General features: G+C 35.7%; 1 protein-coding gene across 2 annotated transcripts in view; it reads right to left on the reverse strand.

Annotated features, from left to right (window-relative positions):
• Window positions 1-17,774, reverse strand: part of PDE4B (phosphodiesterase 4B) — a 538,741-nt gene that overhangs the window by 448,102 nt on the left and 72,865 nt on the right. The window contains exon 1 of one of the 2 annotated variants that reach the window (XM_027536997.1): window positions 1,051-1,567. The exons of the other annotated variant lie outside the window; for it this stretch is intronic. Within the exon in view, the coding sequence (XP_027392798.1) occupies window positions 1,051-1,286 (236 nt within the window). The 5' untranslated portion in view covers window positions 1,287-1,567. Of the gene's footprint in view, window positions 1-1,050; window positions 1,568-17,774 lie in introns of those variants that run through there. 2 annotated transcript variants of the gene reach the window in all.

Raw genomic sequence — 17,774 nt, forward strand, 5'->3', positions numbered from 1 at the left:
AAACAGAGTTCAAGTAAATAATAATTTTAAAAAACAGGATCTCCTCAGTTTATAATGTTGGTTGGCAATCTAAGATGCAGACAAAATCAGTGTGTTAGAATTATCCTTAAGAGGTAATAGCTCCCTTCACTGCTAAGGTCCCTATTAAATAAAAATTATAGGTACCCAATTTTGAAGGGTATTTTAATCTGAAAGAAAGTATAATATTCAAAGAAATCTGAAAAAGCCTAGCTTTTGCAATTAAAGTTCAATTTCTTTTGTACTTTCTCTTGTATTTTGTTATTATACTGATTTAAGGAAACTACTCTGTTGTATATAGCATATTATATATATTAAAGGCTCAGTACAGTTTTTATAGAGGGCTCTTGGATTTATTTACTTGGCATTCCCAAGTAAATTGGGAGTTTATTTATTATTATCTACAAATTTTAAGTCACTTTTTTTACAATAAGAATCTCAAAGATAACAGCAATTTGAATCATACATTAAATTAATTAATCACATAATTTCAGAAGTGGGAATTTAGTTTTCCCTTTATTTAACAAGTGTAAAGACAGAGGCAATAAATCAAAATCACTAGTTGACATACTACAATACGGCAACGCCATAAATTAAGTTTGACTTTATACATTGTTTTAAGAAACAAATCCAAGATTGAATCATTTATTTTTGTACCAAAAATATACTATCAGAAAAACTCATCAACATCAACACAAAAACACACACAAAAAGTCACCAGTCACCTCCACAGAGATTAAAAACTGAATTTTAAAACTCCTTCAATACTCAGTTGCCCTAGAACTAGCTAGGTGTTTTTTATAAGCAGTAATTTTAAAGACTCTCTCCAGTGAGAGCCTTTTTTATCTGGAAACAGCTAGGCACAGTGACATGAACACACAGAGCACTATGTATTCTTCAGCGGACCTGCTCTCCACTCACCTCACACTTGAGGACTGGATTATGAACAAAATTCAAATATTCCATTTGCTACATTTCTAAATCACTGTTGCTAGTCAAAAGCACTCCAAACACCACCGAATCCCTTCTTACCATGTATGAGCCACAGTGAAGCGACGACGCTGCCGAATGCTTTTATTCACCAGCAACTTTCTGAAAAAGCATGGTGAGTTCCTTGGCGAACTGCGTGGAGAAATTTTAGGAGATGTAGGTCTGTTTGCCGGTAGTCTCGGAAGCTCAAGCTCTAAGTGCATTTGCTCCTTGAATGTCTTTATGCAAACCTCAGATTCAGAGGCAGTAAGTTCTTTTGAAGAATCTTTTGCTGTCATGTCTTATATGGAGTGCTGGCTTTCACCATCCAAAACAAAAATGTCAAACATAGCAGAGACACAGCTGCAGGTTAGGAGGCTGGTAAGTCTGCAAACTGTTCCCAGTTTAATTTAGGAAGCTGTGGCTCCAAAGTAGGAGCTGCTTAGAGCAGGAGCAGCATAATCGAAGAATGGCAAGTCAGCCTGTCACAAGGAGCTTTATCAGCCTGGCTTTGCTTCTGAAAATGAGCCAAAGTGCTTCCTATGTCAGTAGCCTCCTTGTGGATGAGGTTTGTCTGCAAGCTACACACTGACACTCGCTGAATTCATTCAGCTGAATATATCAACTCATGAAATATTCATGAGGGCTTCTGATAAATCCTTTACATGCATTTTTTTTTAAAGAAATCTTTTCAAACACGCCGCATCCACTAATGGATAGTAAGCAAAACCTAGTCACTGAGTCACTCATTTTTGTTTGCACAAAGCACAGAACCAGAGCCCAGCCAGCATGTGTGATGTTAAAGTCTTCATTCAGAATTATCTTTCTCTGTAATGCATACAACAGTAACTCCACCCACCAAACACTTATTGGCCCAGGACTATTTAAACAACCGCACTCTGTTTCCCCCTCAACAACACCCTCCATCACCCAGATTTTCACATTTGCGAAGCCACTCGCATCATCAGCAAAAACATTAAATCAGACACTGTCAAAGAGCCTAGCTAAAACAGACCCCTCCAAATTCCATTTCTGAATGAAAGAACTGATTTGCTAAAGCTTTTTTTCCCCTCTCTCCTCTCCAGAAGATATAAAACTACAATATAAAAAGAGTCAGGAAAACATTAGGTTTGGAAACATAACAGAAAAACATTAGATTTGGTTCATTCCCCTAAGGAATTTAAAGACTAATCTTTAATCCAATAAAAATTACCTTCATTCTTCTGCTTAAGTTCATTGTCCCTGAGGTACCCACAACAGCCACTCTCTGTTAGATGTAAAGTCACTTCCAAAAGGCAAAGTTGTCTAGAATGGAAATGAAGGTAACAACCAGGAGAAATGAATGCTCCCCATTATAAGTGCAGGGTCCAAAGTCAAGCATCATGCACACATGTGTGTGCACACACACATATGGGTAGATGTAAACAATAGTGTCTGTGTGTGGGTATCTTAACTTGCTAGTGTGTGTGTACTTGGTTCACAAGGCATAATGAGACATATGGGTAGGGGAGCCCCCCAAAATGTCTCAAATTCCATAGCAGATCATTGCAACCTGAAATTTCATTTAGAAATATACTGGCATGCAGCTTCTACACTTTAAAAGAAGTGAAAAGACTAGTGTGGTGCTTAAGTACACAGATGCTATGAAACTCTGTACCGGCAACACTTACTACCAGGCCAGCCTGATCTCACCCAAATTTGACAAGGCAGAATTAGGGCTAGCCAGCGAGAGTGACAGTTGAGGAATGATTCACAGCAAGACTTCAGGGAGAAAGCAAGAAATTTAATTTTTCTCTAATGTGTGAGAAATTTCACCTTTATAATAAAATCATTTATATGTGTCAAATACTCTGGTTAAATATCTAAAAGCTGAATAAGAACAGACTATGACCTGTGCACAGGAAAAAATAAGTCCCACTCCAGCCCTTGGGGAAATGGTTTAAACTTAACAGGAAGGATTTAAACTCCTAGCTTATAGGTACTGCCTTGGAAAGATATCAGTATTGCAATAATATAGTAAAAGTATATTATTGAACAAAAGCAAAGTCATGAAATTTCAAAATTTGAGTGAATCCCAGTAATCACCTTGTTTGGCTCCTCATTTTAAAGACCAGGACACAGACTTAGAAACTGTCAACGACTTGTCCAAAGTCCTTTTTTGTAGTTGATATTAGAGGAAAAGCTAAAACCCAGGCCTTCTGATTCCCAATTGAGTGTTCTTCCATTATAAGAGAGGTTAACATAGTCATTTTGTCCTGCTAAGCCCTAGCACATGCACTTTATAGATTTGAAGATATTTTAACTGCTCTATTTGAGAATGAATTGTTAGTAATGTCTAGTAATATTATGGGAGAAAAATGTAGTTAAAACTATCTATTATTTACTTCATTATGAAAACAAAGTCAAACTTTTCCCAACAATAATGGGATATAAAACTGGAATATGTGATACTGCCAATATTCAGAGTGACTTATTTGCAAAAAAATGAATTAGCAATTTGAAGTCTTTCTCTTATTCACTTTTAAAGGCTGCCAAAACACAATAAGCATTTCAGGGATTTTTACCTCTCCCCAAATTATAGCAAATTTCACAACCCAGATTTAGCTGTATGTGAACTGGGATTCAGATGAGGAAATGTTGACATAAACATACCAAAGAAGAATAGTGGTAGAATTACAATTACTTTCTAATTCTTATTGTCAACTTATGTAACATTATGTGACATTTCACATTATTCTTTCACTTTTCATACCATGACAATCAATGTACTAGTTAAAGAAATTTTAAGAATCATCCTAAAAGAAAGATTTTCAAAACTATGTAAAGTCAAGACCAAAATTGCAACTAGCTATTGATTAGCTATCAACAGGACTCTGGAATCCACCAAAAAAAAAGATGTCCAAAGACAAAGGAGAAGTCACAATGTGATGGTAGGCGGGGTGCAATCATGATAAAATCAAATCTTATACCACTGGGTGGGCAACCCACAAACTGGAGAACAGTAGTACCAAAGAAGTTCTCCCTCTGTTGTGCAGGTTCTGAGCCCCATGTCAGACTTCCCAGTCTGGGGATCCAGCAAAAGGACTGGGAACCTGCAGGGAATCTGACTTTGAAGGGAAGCAGGATTTGATTACAGGGCTTTCACAGAACTGGGGGAAACAGACTCCACTCTTAGAAAACACAAACAAAATCTTGCATGTACCAGGACACAGGGGAAAGGGGCAGTGACTTCACACAAGACTAAACCAAACCTAGCTGCTAGTGTTGGAGTCTCTGGTGGAGGCATGGGTTGGCCATGGCTTGCCACAGGGATAGGGGCTCTCTTGAAAAGAGAAAGTGAAAGTGAAGTTGCTCAGTCGTGTCCAACTCTGTGACCCCATGGACACATGTAGCCTACCAGGCTCCTCAGTCCATGGGATTTTCCAGGCAGGAATACTGGAGTGGGTTGCCATTTCCTTCTCTAGGGGATCTTCACAACCCAGGGATCGAACCCAGATCTCCGGCATTGCAGGCAGACGCTTTAACCTCTGAACCACCAGAGAAGCTCTAAGGTCACCATTAACCCTACCATACAGCCGGTAGACTCCACGGCTGGATTGGCTCAGGCCAAACAACTAATAGAGAGAGAACACAGCCCCACCCACCAGCAGACAATTTGATTAAAGTTTTACTGAACATAGCCCTGCCTACCTGAGCAAGGCCCAGTTTTTCCCACCACCAGTCCGTCCCATTAGGAAGCTTACACAAGCCTCTTAGCCTCATCCACCAGAGGGCAGACAAAAGAATCAAGAAGAACTACAATCCTGCAACCTCCAGAATGAAAACCACATCACATGAAGTTAATAAAAATGAAAAGGCAGAAGATTAAATCCCAGATAAAAGGACAAGATAAAACTCCAGAAAAACAACTACATGAAGCGGAGATAGCAACCTTCCAGGAAAAGAATTCAGAATAATGATATTGGAGATGATCCAGGATCTCAGAAATGGAAAGGAGAAGATGTAAGAAATGTTTACCAAACACCTAGAAGAACTAAAGAACAAACAGAGATGAACAACACACTAGAAGGAATAAATAGCTGAATAACTGAGGCAGCGGAACAGCTAAGTGATCTGAAAAACAGAATGGTGGAAATCAATGCCACAAAACAGAATATAGAAAAAAGAGTGAAAAAAAAAAATGAAGATGGCCTCAGAGAACCTCTGGAACAACATTAATCACACCACTTTCACATTATTGGAGTACCAGAAGGAGAAGAGAGAGGGAAAGGACCCCAGAAAATATTGGAAGTGATAATGGCTGAAAAGTTCCTTAACGTGGGAAAGGAAATAGTCAACTGAGTCCAGGAAACACAGAGAGTCCCAAGCAGGATAAACCCAAGGTGAAACACATCAAGACACATAGTAATCAAAATGACAAAAAATAAAAGACAAATTATTAAAAGCACCAAGGGAAAAACAACAAATAACATACACAGGAACTCCCATAAGGTTATCAGCTGATTTCTCAACAGAAACTCTACAAGAAGTAGGGAATGGCATGATATATTTAAAGTAATTAAAGGGAAGAAGCTACAACCAAGAATACTCTACCCAGAAAGAATCTCATTCAGATTTGACAGAGAAACCAAAAGTTTTACAGACAAGCAAAAATTAAGAGAATTCAGCACCATCAAACCAGCTCTACAACAAATGCTAAAGGAACTTCTCCAGGCAGGAAACACAAGAGAAGGAAGAGACCTAAAAAAAAAAAAAAAAAAGGCCCAGAACAATTCAGAATATGGTAATAGAATCATCAGTTCAGTTCAGTCACTTGGTCATGTCCTACTCTGCAACCCCATGGACTGCAGCACATCAGGCTTCCCTGTCCATCACCAACTCCCGGAGCCTACTCAAATTCATGTTCATTGCACTGGTGATGCCATCCAACCATCTCATCTTCTGTTGTCCCCTTCTCCTCCCACCTTTAATAGGATCATACATATCAATAATTACTATAAATGCAAATGGATTAAATGCACCAACCAAGACATATACTGACTGGGTGGATAAAAACATGTGCATGTAAACACTTCCACCTACCACCTCACTCTACTTAACCCCCAAATTGTATGTACTTATTTTATATTTTTAGGTTAATTATATTTCCATTATGGTTTAAAATTGCAATTTATCTTTTATTTTTTGTCTGGCTAGTGACTGTGAAAACTGATAAACATCTTTTACTACTGTGATTCCTGTGTGTGTCCTTAGTTGCTCAGTTGTGTCTGATTGTTTGCGATGCCACAGACTGCAGCCCACCAGGCTCCTCTGTCCACGGGGATTCTCCAGGCAAGAACACTGCAGTGCATTGCCATACCCTCCTCCAGAGAATCTTCCCAACCCAGGGATCAAACCCAGGTCCCTCGCATTGAAGGGGGATTCTTTATTGTCTGAGCCACCAGGGAAGCCCACTACTGTGATTCAGTTCAGTTCAATTCAGTTGCTCAGTCGTGTCCAAGTCTTTGAGATCCCGTGAATAACAGCACACCAGGCCTCCCTGTCCATCACCAACTCCCGGAGTTCACTCAAACTCATGTCCATAGAGTCAGTGATGCCATCCAGCCATCTCATCCCCTGTTGCCCCCTTCTCCTCCTGCCCCTAATCCCTCCCAGCATCAGGGTCTTTTTCAATGAGTCAACTCTTCGCATCAGGTGGCCAAAGTATTGGAGTTTCAGCTTCAGCATCAATCCTTCCAATGAACACCCAGGACTGATCTCCTTTAGGATGGACTGGTTGGATCTCCTTGCAGTCCAAGGGACTCTCAAGAGTCTTCTCCAACACCACAGTTCAAAAGCATTAATTCTTCAGTGCTCAGCTTTCTTCACAGTCCAACTCTCACATCCATATGTGACCACTGGAAAAACTATAGCCTTGACTAAAACGGACCTTTGTCGGCTAAGTAATATCTCTGCCCTTCAATATACTATCCAGGTTGGTCATAACTTTCCTTCCAAGGAGTAAGTGTCTTTTAATTTCATGGCTACTGTGATTATGTAAATATTATCCATTTATCATGAATAATTATTATTAATTGTATCATGATTAGTCAATAGAAAATAATAGGATTCTATATTACTAAAACAACCATTTAATAGAAAAGCCCATAATCACTTTTTAAAATCCAGATGCACATTAGAATAATCTTGGGATTTTCTGAAAAGTACAAATGCCCCAGTAGTGTTTTTTTCTCCCAAGCTCCAAATGTGATTCTAAGGAACAGTATGTTTAAAAACAACTAACAACTGGACTATATGATGATCTTTTACTTTTATCTAGCTTGTTTCACTTTTTTTATTTTATATTCAGTGCTCTCTCATAAACTAAATGAGTTTATAACTAAATGAGCTATGTTTTCCAATTACTCAGGGCTCTCTCACAAACTCACTTAGTTTATGTTCTCCGATACTCCATCTCTTTTTCCTTGTTATTTTTTCTCAAGCCTTTATCAAGATCATAGAAAATGTTTTTGTGTGTATATATATATATATATTACATATTTTATATATATATACACACATAGGAAAACATAACTTTTTGTCTCGCCAAAAAATTTATGACATTTTGATTCTACTTGTATGACTCCACCAATATTATTGCTAAAAGTCTAGAAAGCTTAATAACTTGTTGATTTAAAGAAAATTTGAATGAGGCTTGAAACTTCTGATTCAATTTTGAGAATATAAAGAAATACTATATTGTAAAAAGGCTCTCCGGTGGCTCAGTGGTAGAGTCTGCCTGCAACACAGGAGCTGTGACAGATGAGTGTTCGATCCCTGGGTCAGGAGGACCCAGAGGAAATGACAACTCACTCCATATTCTTGCCTGGAGAATCACATGGACAGAAGAGCCTGACGGGCCACAGTCTACAGGGTCACAAGGAGTGGGACATGACTGAAGTAACTGAGCAATGTTGTAAAAAAAAAAAAAAAACAGGAAATTAACATGTGATACAGAATTATTATTAACTAAAGTACAGATTTTGTTCAAATTTCACAAAATTTTATGCTAGTCTCCACTATTTGTTTTCATACCTTATTCAAGATATACACTGAGCAGCTTCAGCTGTGTGCAACAAATTCTAATAAATCTCTTTTTGTTTTTATGCAGTTACACACTTTTTCCAATTTTCCTTGTTATAGCTTCTTAGATACACTCATAATTTAAAAGTGGACATTTAATTTCCAAATACATGGATCTTTAAAGTATCTCTGATACTGGTTTCTCATTTTGATATTAATTTCTCATTTAAGTACTGCTTCTCTACCATTCCCTTTTGCGTTTTTCAATCTTTTAACTCTATTGAGGCTTTCAGTGGCTAAGTCAAATATTTCTCTTTGTAAATGTCATATTGCACTTGAAAATATGAGAATTATTCTCAAATACCTTTTGATATTGATTTTAACATAATTCCACAGTAATAAGAGAACAGACTCTTTGATTTCAATACCTTTTTAGACCATGAAATTTTTACACCTTGTTTTATGTCCCCGGATATGCTCCAGTGTCTCCTGGTTTATACTTTGTGGGAACTTGAATAGAATTTGCAATCTTCTATTTTGTAAAAATTGTATAAATTTAGGGCTTCCCTGGTAGCTCAGCTGGTAAAGACTCTGCCTGCAATGCGGGAGACCCCAGTTCTATGTTGAGTTGGGTCAGAAGTGCTTTTCTGTCTACCTTTCTGTCGATTAATTCTATTAACTTCTGAGAGTTTCATACAGAAACTCCAACTAAAAATCTCAATTTACCTACTTAAAAAATAATTGTAATATATCATGGAACTGTATGTAACTTTGTTCTGTATTTGCCAAGTCTTCTGGAAATGTGTTATCATTCTTTCATAACTTAAAAAAGAAAGAAAAAAAAAGGTAGTCAATTAATTCTACCTACTTTAAATAACATTTACAAATACCAAAGACAGCTAATTGAAATACAAAACCTAAAAGTTAACAGACTATTTTAAAGTCTGAATTTAGTTACCTCTGAGAAAAGGAAATGCATGTTTACAGACACATGCAGGAAAGTTTGTTTCTAGAGTCAATATGCTATAGAAAAACTTGATATTGTGTTAAATATTGAAATCAAGATGACTACTGAAGTCATCAGGAGAAGGTATCTAGGTCAGAAGTTATCTAAGAAAATGTAAAACAAAAAGCACAGTAAAAGCAAATAGCACCCTGCAATAGTTCAGCAGAGAAAATACTGTTTCAAGAGAAAGAGCCAAACAGCAGAAAAAGCCAAGGAAAAAGAAAATAAAATTGATGTGCCCTTCTGAGTGCCTAGAAAAGAGTTTAAAAACCACAGTGAAAACTCTTCTATTTACATGTAATGCTTAGCCCTTGGCACCTCAAAGGGAGAAATGAGTAAGCGAGTCTATTAATGTAGAGATAATTGCTCTTGAGAATTCCAATTACAGCTAGTCTCAATTTTAAATAATGAAATTCCTGATATTCACATCCTAACAAAGCAACAAGAGTCAAGAATTATCATAATAAAGTATCATTCATGGATCAGAATAGAGTTATATGGCCCATAACACTCAATCAGTATTATTTATAACTATTTTGGATCAATTGAACATGATTTTCATTAAATCGAAATGGGAAGCAAATTAATTTCAACCAAACAAAATAAACTTATAGTGCAAGTACTATAACATTATTAAAATGTCTTTTAAAGGTAACAGCTTTGTAACCAAATTATTATTTTTTTTTATTTTTTTTGTTTTTTTTTTGTTTTTTAATTTTATTTTTAAACTTTACAATATTGTATTGGTTTTGCCAAATATCGAAATGAATCCACCACAGGTATACATGATAATTACACTCTTTTAATATTCAATGCCTTTCAGGATTTAAAAGTTAACTTTGAAATACATTTTCTCTGAACTGAGTAACCAATTTTTAACTGTTTGATATTGTTATGTATACTATTATCACAAGAAATCTAGTTTTGTGTTCTTTAAAATACATTATAAAACACAAAACTAGATTCCATGTGATAATAGTATACATAATATCAAACACAAAATAACATGATCCACATTTACTGTAAATACAAAGCTAGATATTTGAAAACACAGTTTATTCAGTAGTTTCTTTTTAAAAAGAAATAGATTTAAGGCTATCAATATTTACAACTAAATTATTTTGATTTTATCTTAATTTATATCACTATTCAGTTTTTCAAAAACAACACACCATCTGAGCACAGCCATTAGGTTCTATTCAATTGAAGATACACAAGCTCTTCCTTCAGTTGGACAAGCTAGTAAGTGAATTTTTGTTGTCATTTAGCAGAATACCAAGAAACAACTGTAGCCTCTTTCAACTGAAAACCCAGCTTACCACAGATGGCAACTCCTCCCAACTGCTCTATCTCAGAAGAAATGGAACTATAGAATAATTCTAACTTGATTGAAGAAAAGACAACATTCAACTGAATGTAAATAGTTGTCTAGCTATCTTGGAAGAGAACAATTAGCTGACTACTGTTAAAAATTAAGAGATTACAAAGAAAGAGTTAACATTTATTACATACCTCCTGGGTGCCAGATAGTTTTCTAAGTATTTTTTAATAAAGTATTTCATCTCACCCTGATTACAGATAACATCAGACAGGAGCGGTTGAAATCCTTGTTGGACTTCCTCATGATATTAAACTATGATGTCCTTTAGGGCTGGGCTGAGTCTTGTCTATTTCTAGAACATAGAACAGACTTTGGCACAGAGTGGATACTCAATAAATTTTGTACATCAAATGCCCATTATATTGCTCATTTTAGATGAGAACATCAAGGCACAAAACTGCACAACACTTGAGGAGCTGATCCTACATCAAGTTTTTTAAAACAGAAGATACCTAATGAGACAGAAGAGGGGATGCAAGCTCCTGGGTGGTCTAGGCATGTTACCAGAAGTATAGGTTCACATGTTCTAATGTCCCGGAGTCTGAAATTATCTAGCATGCTATCTTTATATGATGATAGCAACGTTTCACTTTTATCCATATGATACAATTTAATTACACACCATTAGTAAACTGATGCTTCAGAAAGATGTTCTTCTTGTACTACTTGCAATATCACCTGAATCCTAGGGAGGAGGTGGGAAGCCTGTACTCTAGATGCTTGAGCATGGTATCATAAGGTTCTTAGAGAGTCCTACTCAAGAAAGAAAGACCTTCCAATGGATCCACATTACGCTCAAGAATAAAAGCAGAAGCCCACATAATGGCCTAGAAGGCACTAGGCTTTCTCCCTTCTCCTCTCAGTATCTCTTGAACTTCATGTCCTTCCACTCTCCGCCTGGCTCTCTCTGCTGCAGCCTCACTGGCCTCATTTCTGTTCACTGAACATATCACAAAAGTTTCCTCTTGCATGTTTATCTATACAGCATGTTCCTTCATCTTCTTCTACCGTTTGCCCAAAGATCACTTGCTTGAGGATGTCTTGTCTTATCGCTCTATTTAAAACTACAATCTCCCCCATTTGGCTCCATTTGTTTTCATAATATTTGCCTGTATTACTTATTTACCATCATTTACTCCCCTTAGAATTCAAAGTTTCATAAGATCAGCTGACTTATTGGAAAAGACCCTTATGCTGGGAAAGATTGAGGGCAGGAGGGGAAGCGGGGGACAGAGGATGAGATGGTTGGATGGCATCACTGACTCAATGGACATGAGTTTGAGTAAGCTCCCGGAGTTGGTGATGGACAGGGAAGCCTGGCATGCTGCAGTTCATGGAGTTGCAAAGAGTTAAATATGACTGAACGACTGAACAACAACAATAAGAATAATCCCAATACTCAGAAGTGTAGTGACCACATGGTAGGTATTTAAGTAAACATTTGTTGGATGAAGAAAACAATGATCTCCTCAGTGCAGAATGAGACAAGTGGGGGTAAAAGGCAGTAGGTAAAAGAAAGATAAAATATCTCTCTCTCAAATGAGAGCCAGAATGATAGCAGCATTAAGCAGTAACTCTTTCATGATTTTGTGCATTATACTATGAAGTTTTCACTGCCTGAATGTCTTATCCACTAAGGCTAAATTCAAATGAAAACTCTTCAGTGGAATCTTTTCCAACTTTCATAGGCAGAGCCAACTGTTCCACCCCAATTGTACTCCACCAGCACTGGATTCGTCTCTCAGTTTCATAGTATATTACAGTACATATTTTCATTTGTCTCCTGAACTAACCTATGAGCTCTCTAAGGATCTGTACTATTCTATTTATGTTTATATCGCCAGAGCCTGTGATTTCATCCTGATCGATTTGTATTTATTGGCTGAAAATATAAATTGAAAACTAATATAGTGTCCCAAATCATGTTCTCCTGTTAGTCTCATATTTTTCTTATTGTCTTGAAAGCTAGTCCAGTCAATATTATAACTTCTTGTTCTTGATCAACACAGGATTCCAAATTGAACTTCCTAAATCATAGAAGTTTGACTATGTTTTGCCATTCTAACTAGCATTTTTTGCTTTTTAAAACATTATTATTACTACTGCTATCATTATTAACATCTTCACAGCAATGCAAAAGCAGAATACCTATGCTTTGCAATTTCTTTCCATTAGGTGGTATACAGGTAGGAGAGATTTGCTATGCCCTCTCCTCACACTGATTTTGATTTTGACAGAGTAATATGGAGCTTCTTTCACAAGGCACATTCTGTGAAGGAAGACTGTACAGACAAAAACACTAAGGAAGATCCTCTCTTTGTTTCCTAGGTCATTGTTAACATCAAGATATATTAACAAGGATGAATCAGATACATAAATGCGAGGAGAGAAACTATTCCCGTGGTAGGTGTTTTAAAATCTGCATCAAAACAGGGTACCCCAATTCCCAAAGAAAATACTAACCTGTCAGCAAATTATCTAAAAGGGTGATTACAGATGAATAGACTATTAGGGACATATATGTTAAAAAACAAAGGCACAATTGGGAAAACCTCTTTCTCTAAAATAAGCTTTCATCTTTTCATTACTTTCTAACCTGTCAGCAGTCTTCTATGAAATCTGTAAGAAAAAAAAATAGTATAGTATGAATTTATGGTTTAATTTTTTTTATTTTTTCTTTTTATTTTTTTATTGAAGCATAATTGCTTTATAGAATTTTGCTGTTTTCTGTCAAACCTCAACATGAATCACCCATAAGTATACAAATATCACCTCCCTTTTAAACTGTCTGCCATCTTCCTCCCCATCCCACCTCTCTGGGTTGATACAGAGCCCCTGTTTGAGTTTCCTGAGCCATACAGCAAATTCCTGTTGGCTATCTATTTTATTTATGGTAATGTAAGTTTCCATGTTACCCTTTCCATACGTCTCACCCTCTCCTCCCACCTCCCCATGTCCATAAGTCTATTTTCTATGTCTGTTTCTCCATTGCTACCCCGTAAATAAATTCTTCAGTACCATTTTTCTAGATTCTGTATATGTGTGTTAGAATAAAATATTTATCTTTCTGTTTCTGACTCACTTCACTCTGTATAACAGGTTCTAGGTTCTTCCATCTCATCAGAACTGATTCAAATACTTTCCTTTTTATGGCTGAGTAATATTTCATTATGTATATGTACCACAACTTCTTTATCCATTCATCTGTCAATGGACATCTAGGTTACTTCCATTTTCTAGCTATTGTAAACAGTGCTGCAATTAAAAATGGGATACATGTGTCGTTTTCAACTTTGGTTTCCTCAGGGTATATGACTTGGAGTGGAATTGCTGGGTCATATGGTGGTTTTATTCCTAGTTTTTTAAGAAATCTCCATACTGTCTTCCATAGTGGCTGTATCAATTTACATTCCCACCCAAAGTGCAAGAGCACTCCCTTTTCTCCACACCCTCTCCAGAATTTATTGTTTGTAAACTTTTTGATGATGGCCATTCTGACTGGTATGAGATATATCTCATTATAGTTTTGATTTGCATTTCTCTAATAATGAGCAAAGTTGAGCATCTTTTCATGTGTTTGTTAGCCATCTGTATAGCTTCTTTGGAGAAATGTCTGTTTAAGTCTTTTTTGCACCTTTTGATTGGGTCATTTGTTTTTCTGGCATTGAGTTGTATATTTTTGAAATTAACCCTTTGTCAGTTGTTTCATTTGCTATTATTTTCTCCCATTCTGAGGGTTGTCTTTTCACCTTGCTTATAGTTTCCTTTGCTGTGCAAAAGCTTTTAAGTTTAATCAGGTCACACTTGTTTACTTTTATTTCCATTACTCTACGAGGTGGGTCACAGAGGATCTTGCTTTGATATATGTCATTGAGTGTTCTACCTGTGTTTTCCTCTAATAGTTTTATAGTTTCTGGTTTTACATTTAGGTCTTTAATCCTTTTTGAGTTTATCTTTGTGGTGTTAGGAACTGTTCTAATTTCATTCTTTTACATGTAGCTGTCCAGTTTTCCCAGCACCATTTATTGAAGAAGCTGTCTTTGCCCCATTCTATATTCTTGCCTCCTTTGTCAAAAATAAGGTACCCATAGGTGCATGGGTTTATTTCTGGGCTTTCTATCTTGTTCAATTGGTCTATATTTCTGTTTTTGTGCCAGTACCATACTGTCTTGATGACTGTAGCTTTGTAGTATAATCTGAAGTCAGGAAGATTGATTCCTCCAGCTCCATTCTTCTTAAGACTGCTTTGGCTATTTGGGGTCTTTTGTGTTTCCATATGAATTGTGAAATTTTTTGTTCTAGTTCTGTGAAAAATGCCATTGATAATTTGATAGGGATAGCATTGAATCTGTAGATTGTGTTTGGTGGTAGTATAGTCATTTTCACAATATTGATTCTTCCTACCCAGGAATATGGAATATCTCTTCATCTATTTATGTCATCTTTGATTTCTTTCATCAGTGTCTTATAATCTTCTGTGTACAGCTCTTTTGTCTCAAGTAAGTTTATTCCTATTTAATTCTTTTTGTTGCAATGGTGAATGGGATTGATTCCTTAAATTCTCTTTCTGATTTTTCAGCATTAGTATATAGAAATTCAAGTGATTTCTGTTTATTGATTTTGTATCCTGAAACTTTGCTAAATTCACTGATGGGCTCTAGTAATTTTCTGACACTATTTTTAGGGTTTTCTATGTAGAGTATAATGACATCTGCAAACAGTGAGAATTTTACTTCTTCTTTTCTGATCTGGATTCCTTTTATCTCTTTTTCTTCTCTAATTGCTGTAGCTAGGACTTCCAGAACTATGATAAATAATAACTGAAAGTGGACACCCTTGTCTTATTCCTGATCATAGGGGGATTGCTTTCAGTTTTTCACCATTGAGAATAATGTTTGCCATAGGCTTATCATATATGGCCTTTACTATGTTGAGGTTGGTTCTTTCCATGTCCGTTTTTGGAAGAGTTTTAATCATAAATGGGTGCTGGATTTTGTCAAAGGCTTTTTCTGCATCTACTGAGATGAGATATGATTTTTATCTTTAAATTTGTTAATATGGTATATCACTTTGATTTGCATATATTGAAGAATCCTTGCATTCCTGGAATAAATCCAACTTGATCATGGTATATGAACTTTTTAATGTGTTGCTGAATTCTGTTTGCTAAAATTTTGTTGAGGATTTTTGCATCTATGTACATCAGTGATACTGGCCTGTGATTTTCTTTCTTTGTATTGTCTTTGTCTGATCTTGGTATCAGGGTGAGTTTGGAAGTGTTCCTTCCTCTGCAATTTTTTGAAAGAGTTTTAGAAGGATAGGCATTAGCTCTTCTCTAAATGTTTGATAGAATTCTCCTGTGAAGCCATCTGGTCCTGGGCTTTTGTTTTTGGGGAGATTTTTGATCACAGTTTCAGTTTCAGTGCTTGTAATTGGGTTGTTCATAATTTCTATTTCTTCCTGTTTCAAACTTGGAAGATTGAACTTTTCTAAGAATCTCCATTTCTTCCAGGTTATTCATTTTATTGCCATATAGTTGTTCATAATAGTCTCTTGTAATCCTTTGTATTTCTGTATTGTCTGTTGTAATCTCTCCTTTTTCATTTCTCAATTTATTGATTTGATTTTTCTCTCTTTTTTTCTTAATGAGTTGGAAAGGTTTGTCAATTTAGTTTATCTTCTCAAAGAACTAGCTTTTAATTTTATTAATCTTTGCTATTGTTTCTTTCATTTTTTTAATTTGTTTCTACTCAGATCTTTATGATTAAATTTTTAAATGTAAATAATTATCTTTGTAAGACCAAATAGCTATGACACTACAGAGATCACAGAAAGAGTACCGCAAACATGAAAATTAAGTGAAATTCATTCCACTGCTCTTAAAAAGAGAATAATTTCCAGGGATTCATTTCATGTTTAAGCATATATTTGAAAGCTAAACAAAATTTTCCTAAATTGTTATTTTAATTGTATGAGTTTTAAAATGATACAGAATACACAGAAACATGGAAAATGTTTCCAAAATAGTGGGTTGGATCAACATTGGGTCATTTAATTTCAAGTTTTATTTATTTGTTACACATTCTTTTAATTTTCAATCTGTTCATATTAGTTTTTTTAACTTAGTGATATTATTAATGATGACTTTTGGACTTATAATCTAAAAATAGAATTTCATCTATCAAGACCAACTTTGAAGTTCTGGTATTAAGAAATAACTCAAACTTAGTTTCATAAAAATATTTTGTATGATCAATACTGTAATATTAGCATATGTAAAATTCAAGACTGGAGACACATTTACATACGCATGCTGAGCCTTGTAGCAAAGACTTTTAAATAAAATAAATATTTCTGTAAAGTTCCTTTGGCTACTCTTTTATTTCCTTTATTTTTAAATGTATCCTACAATATGATTAACATTTTTGGTGCATTGTTCTGTAAATTTTAGCATATGTATAGATTCATGTAACTATGACTACAATCAAGATACCGAGCAGTTCTATCATCCCCAAAAATCCCTCCAATTCTGCACCTTTATAGTCATATTCTCTTCCCACTCCTAAATGATGGCAAGCCCTCATCTACTCTCCACCACTATAATTTCATCCTTTCAATAATGTCATATACATGAAATCACACAGAACTGAGCCTTCGAGACAACCTTCTTTCACTCAGAAAATGTCTCTGGAGTTTAGCCAAGATGATACATTTATTCATAGCTAGTTCCTTTTCGTTGCCAAATAGTGTTCAGCTATATGGATGTACCATAGTTTGTTTATCCCTTTAAGAACACTAAGTTGTTTCCAACTTGGGACAATTATAAATAGAGCTGTTCATAAACATTCGTGTACAGGTCTTATATAAATACATGCTGTCATTCCTCTACTGTAATTACCCAGGTTTGGGATTGTTGGCTTATACAGTAACTGTACGATCATCTTTACCACAAAATGTCAATCTTTTTCCATAATGGTTGCATCATTTTGCATGTCCATCAGCACTCTATGAAGGTTTGCAGTTGCTCCACAGACTTGCCAGCACTTCTTCTTTCATCTATTATTAATTTTAGTCATTCTAATAGATCTGCAGTGGTATCTCATGGTGCTTTTAGTTTATGGTTACTACGATTTTCTTTTTGAGTGCTTATTTGCCATCAATATATCTTTTTTTATATTTGTTTCAACTTTCCTTGAATTCCAACTGGCTCATAGGCAATTTCTGTCCCATTCTAATTATAAATGGCAAGTAGTTTTCCTTTCTATTGAACCAAAGTCTTACTCTCAATATCCTCCTATAAATTTTAGTTTGGTCACCTCGAATTACAAAAAATAAGTC

Source organism: Bos indicus x Bos taurus, chromosome 3 (assembly GCF_003369695.1).
Source record: "Bos indicus x Bos taurus breed Angus x Brahman F1 hybrid chromosome 3, Bos_hybrid_MaternalHap_v2.0, whole genome shotgun sequence".
NCBI classification, from domain to species: Eukaryota; Metazoa; Chordata; class Mammalia; order Artiodactyla; family Bovidae; genus Bos; species Bos indicus x Bos taurus.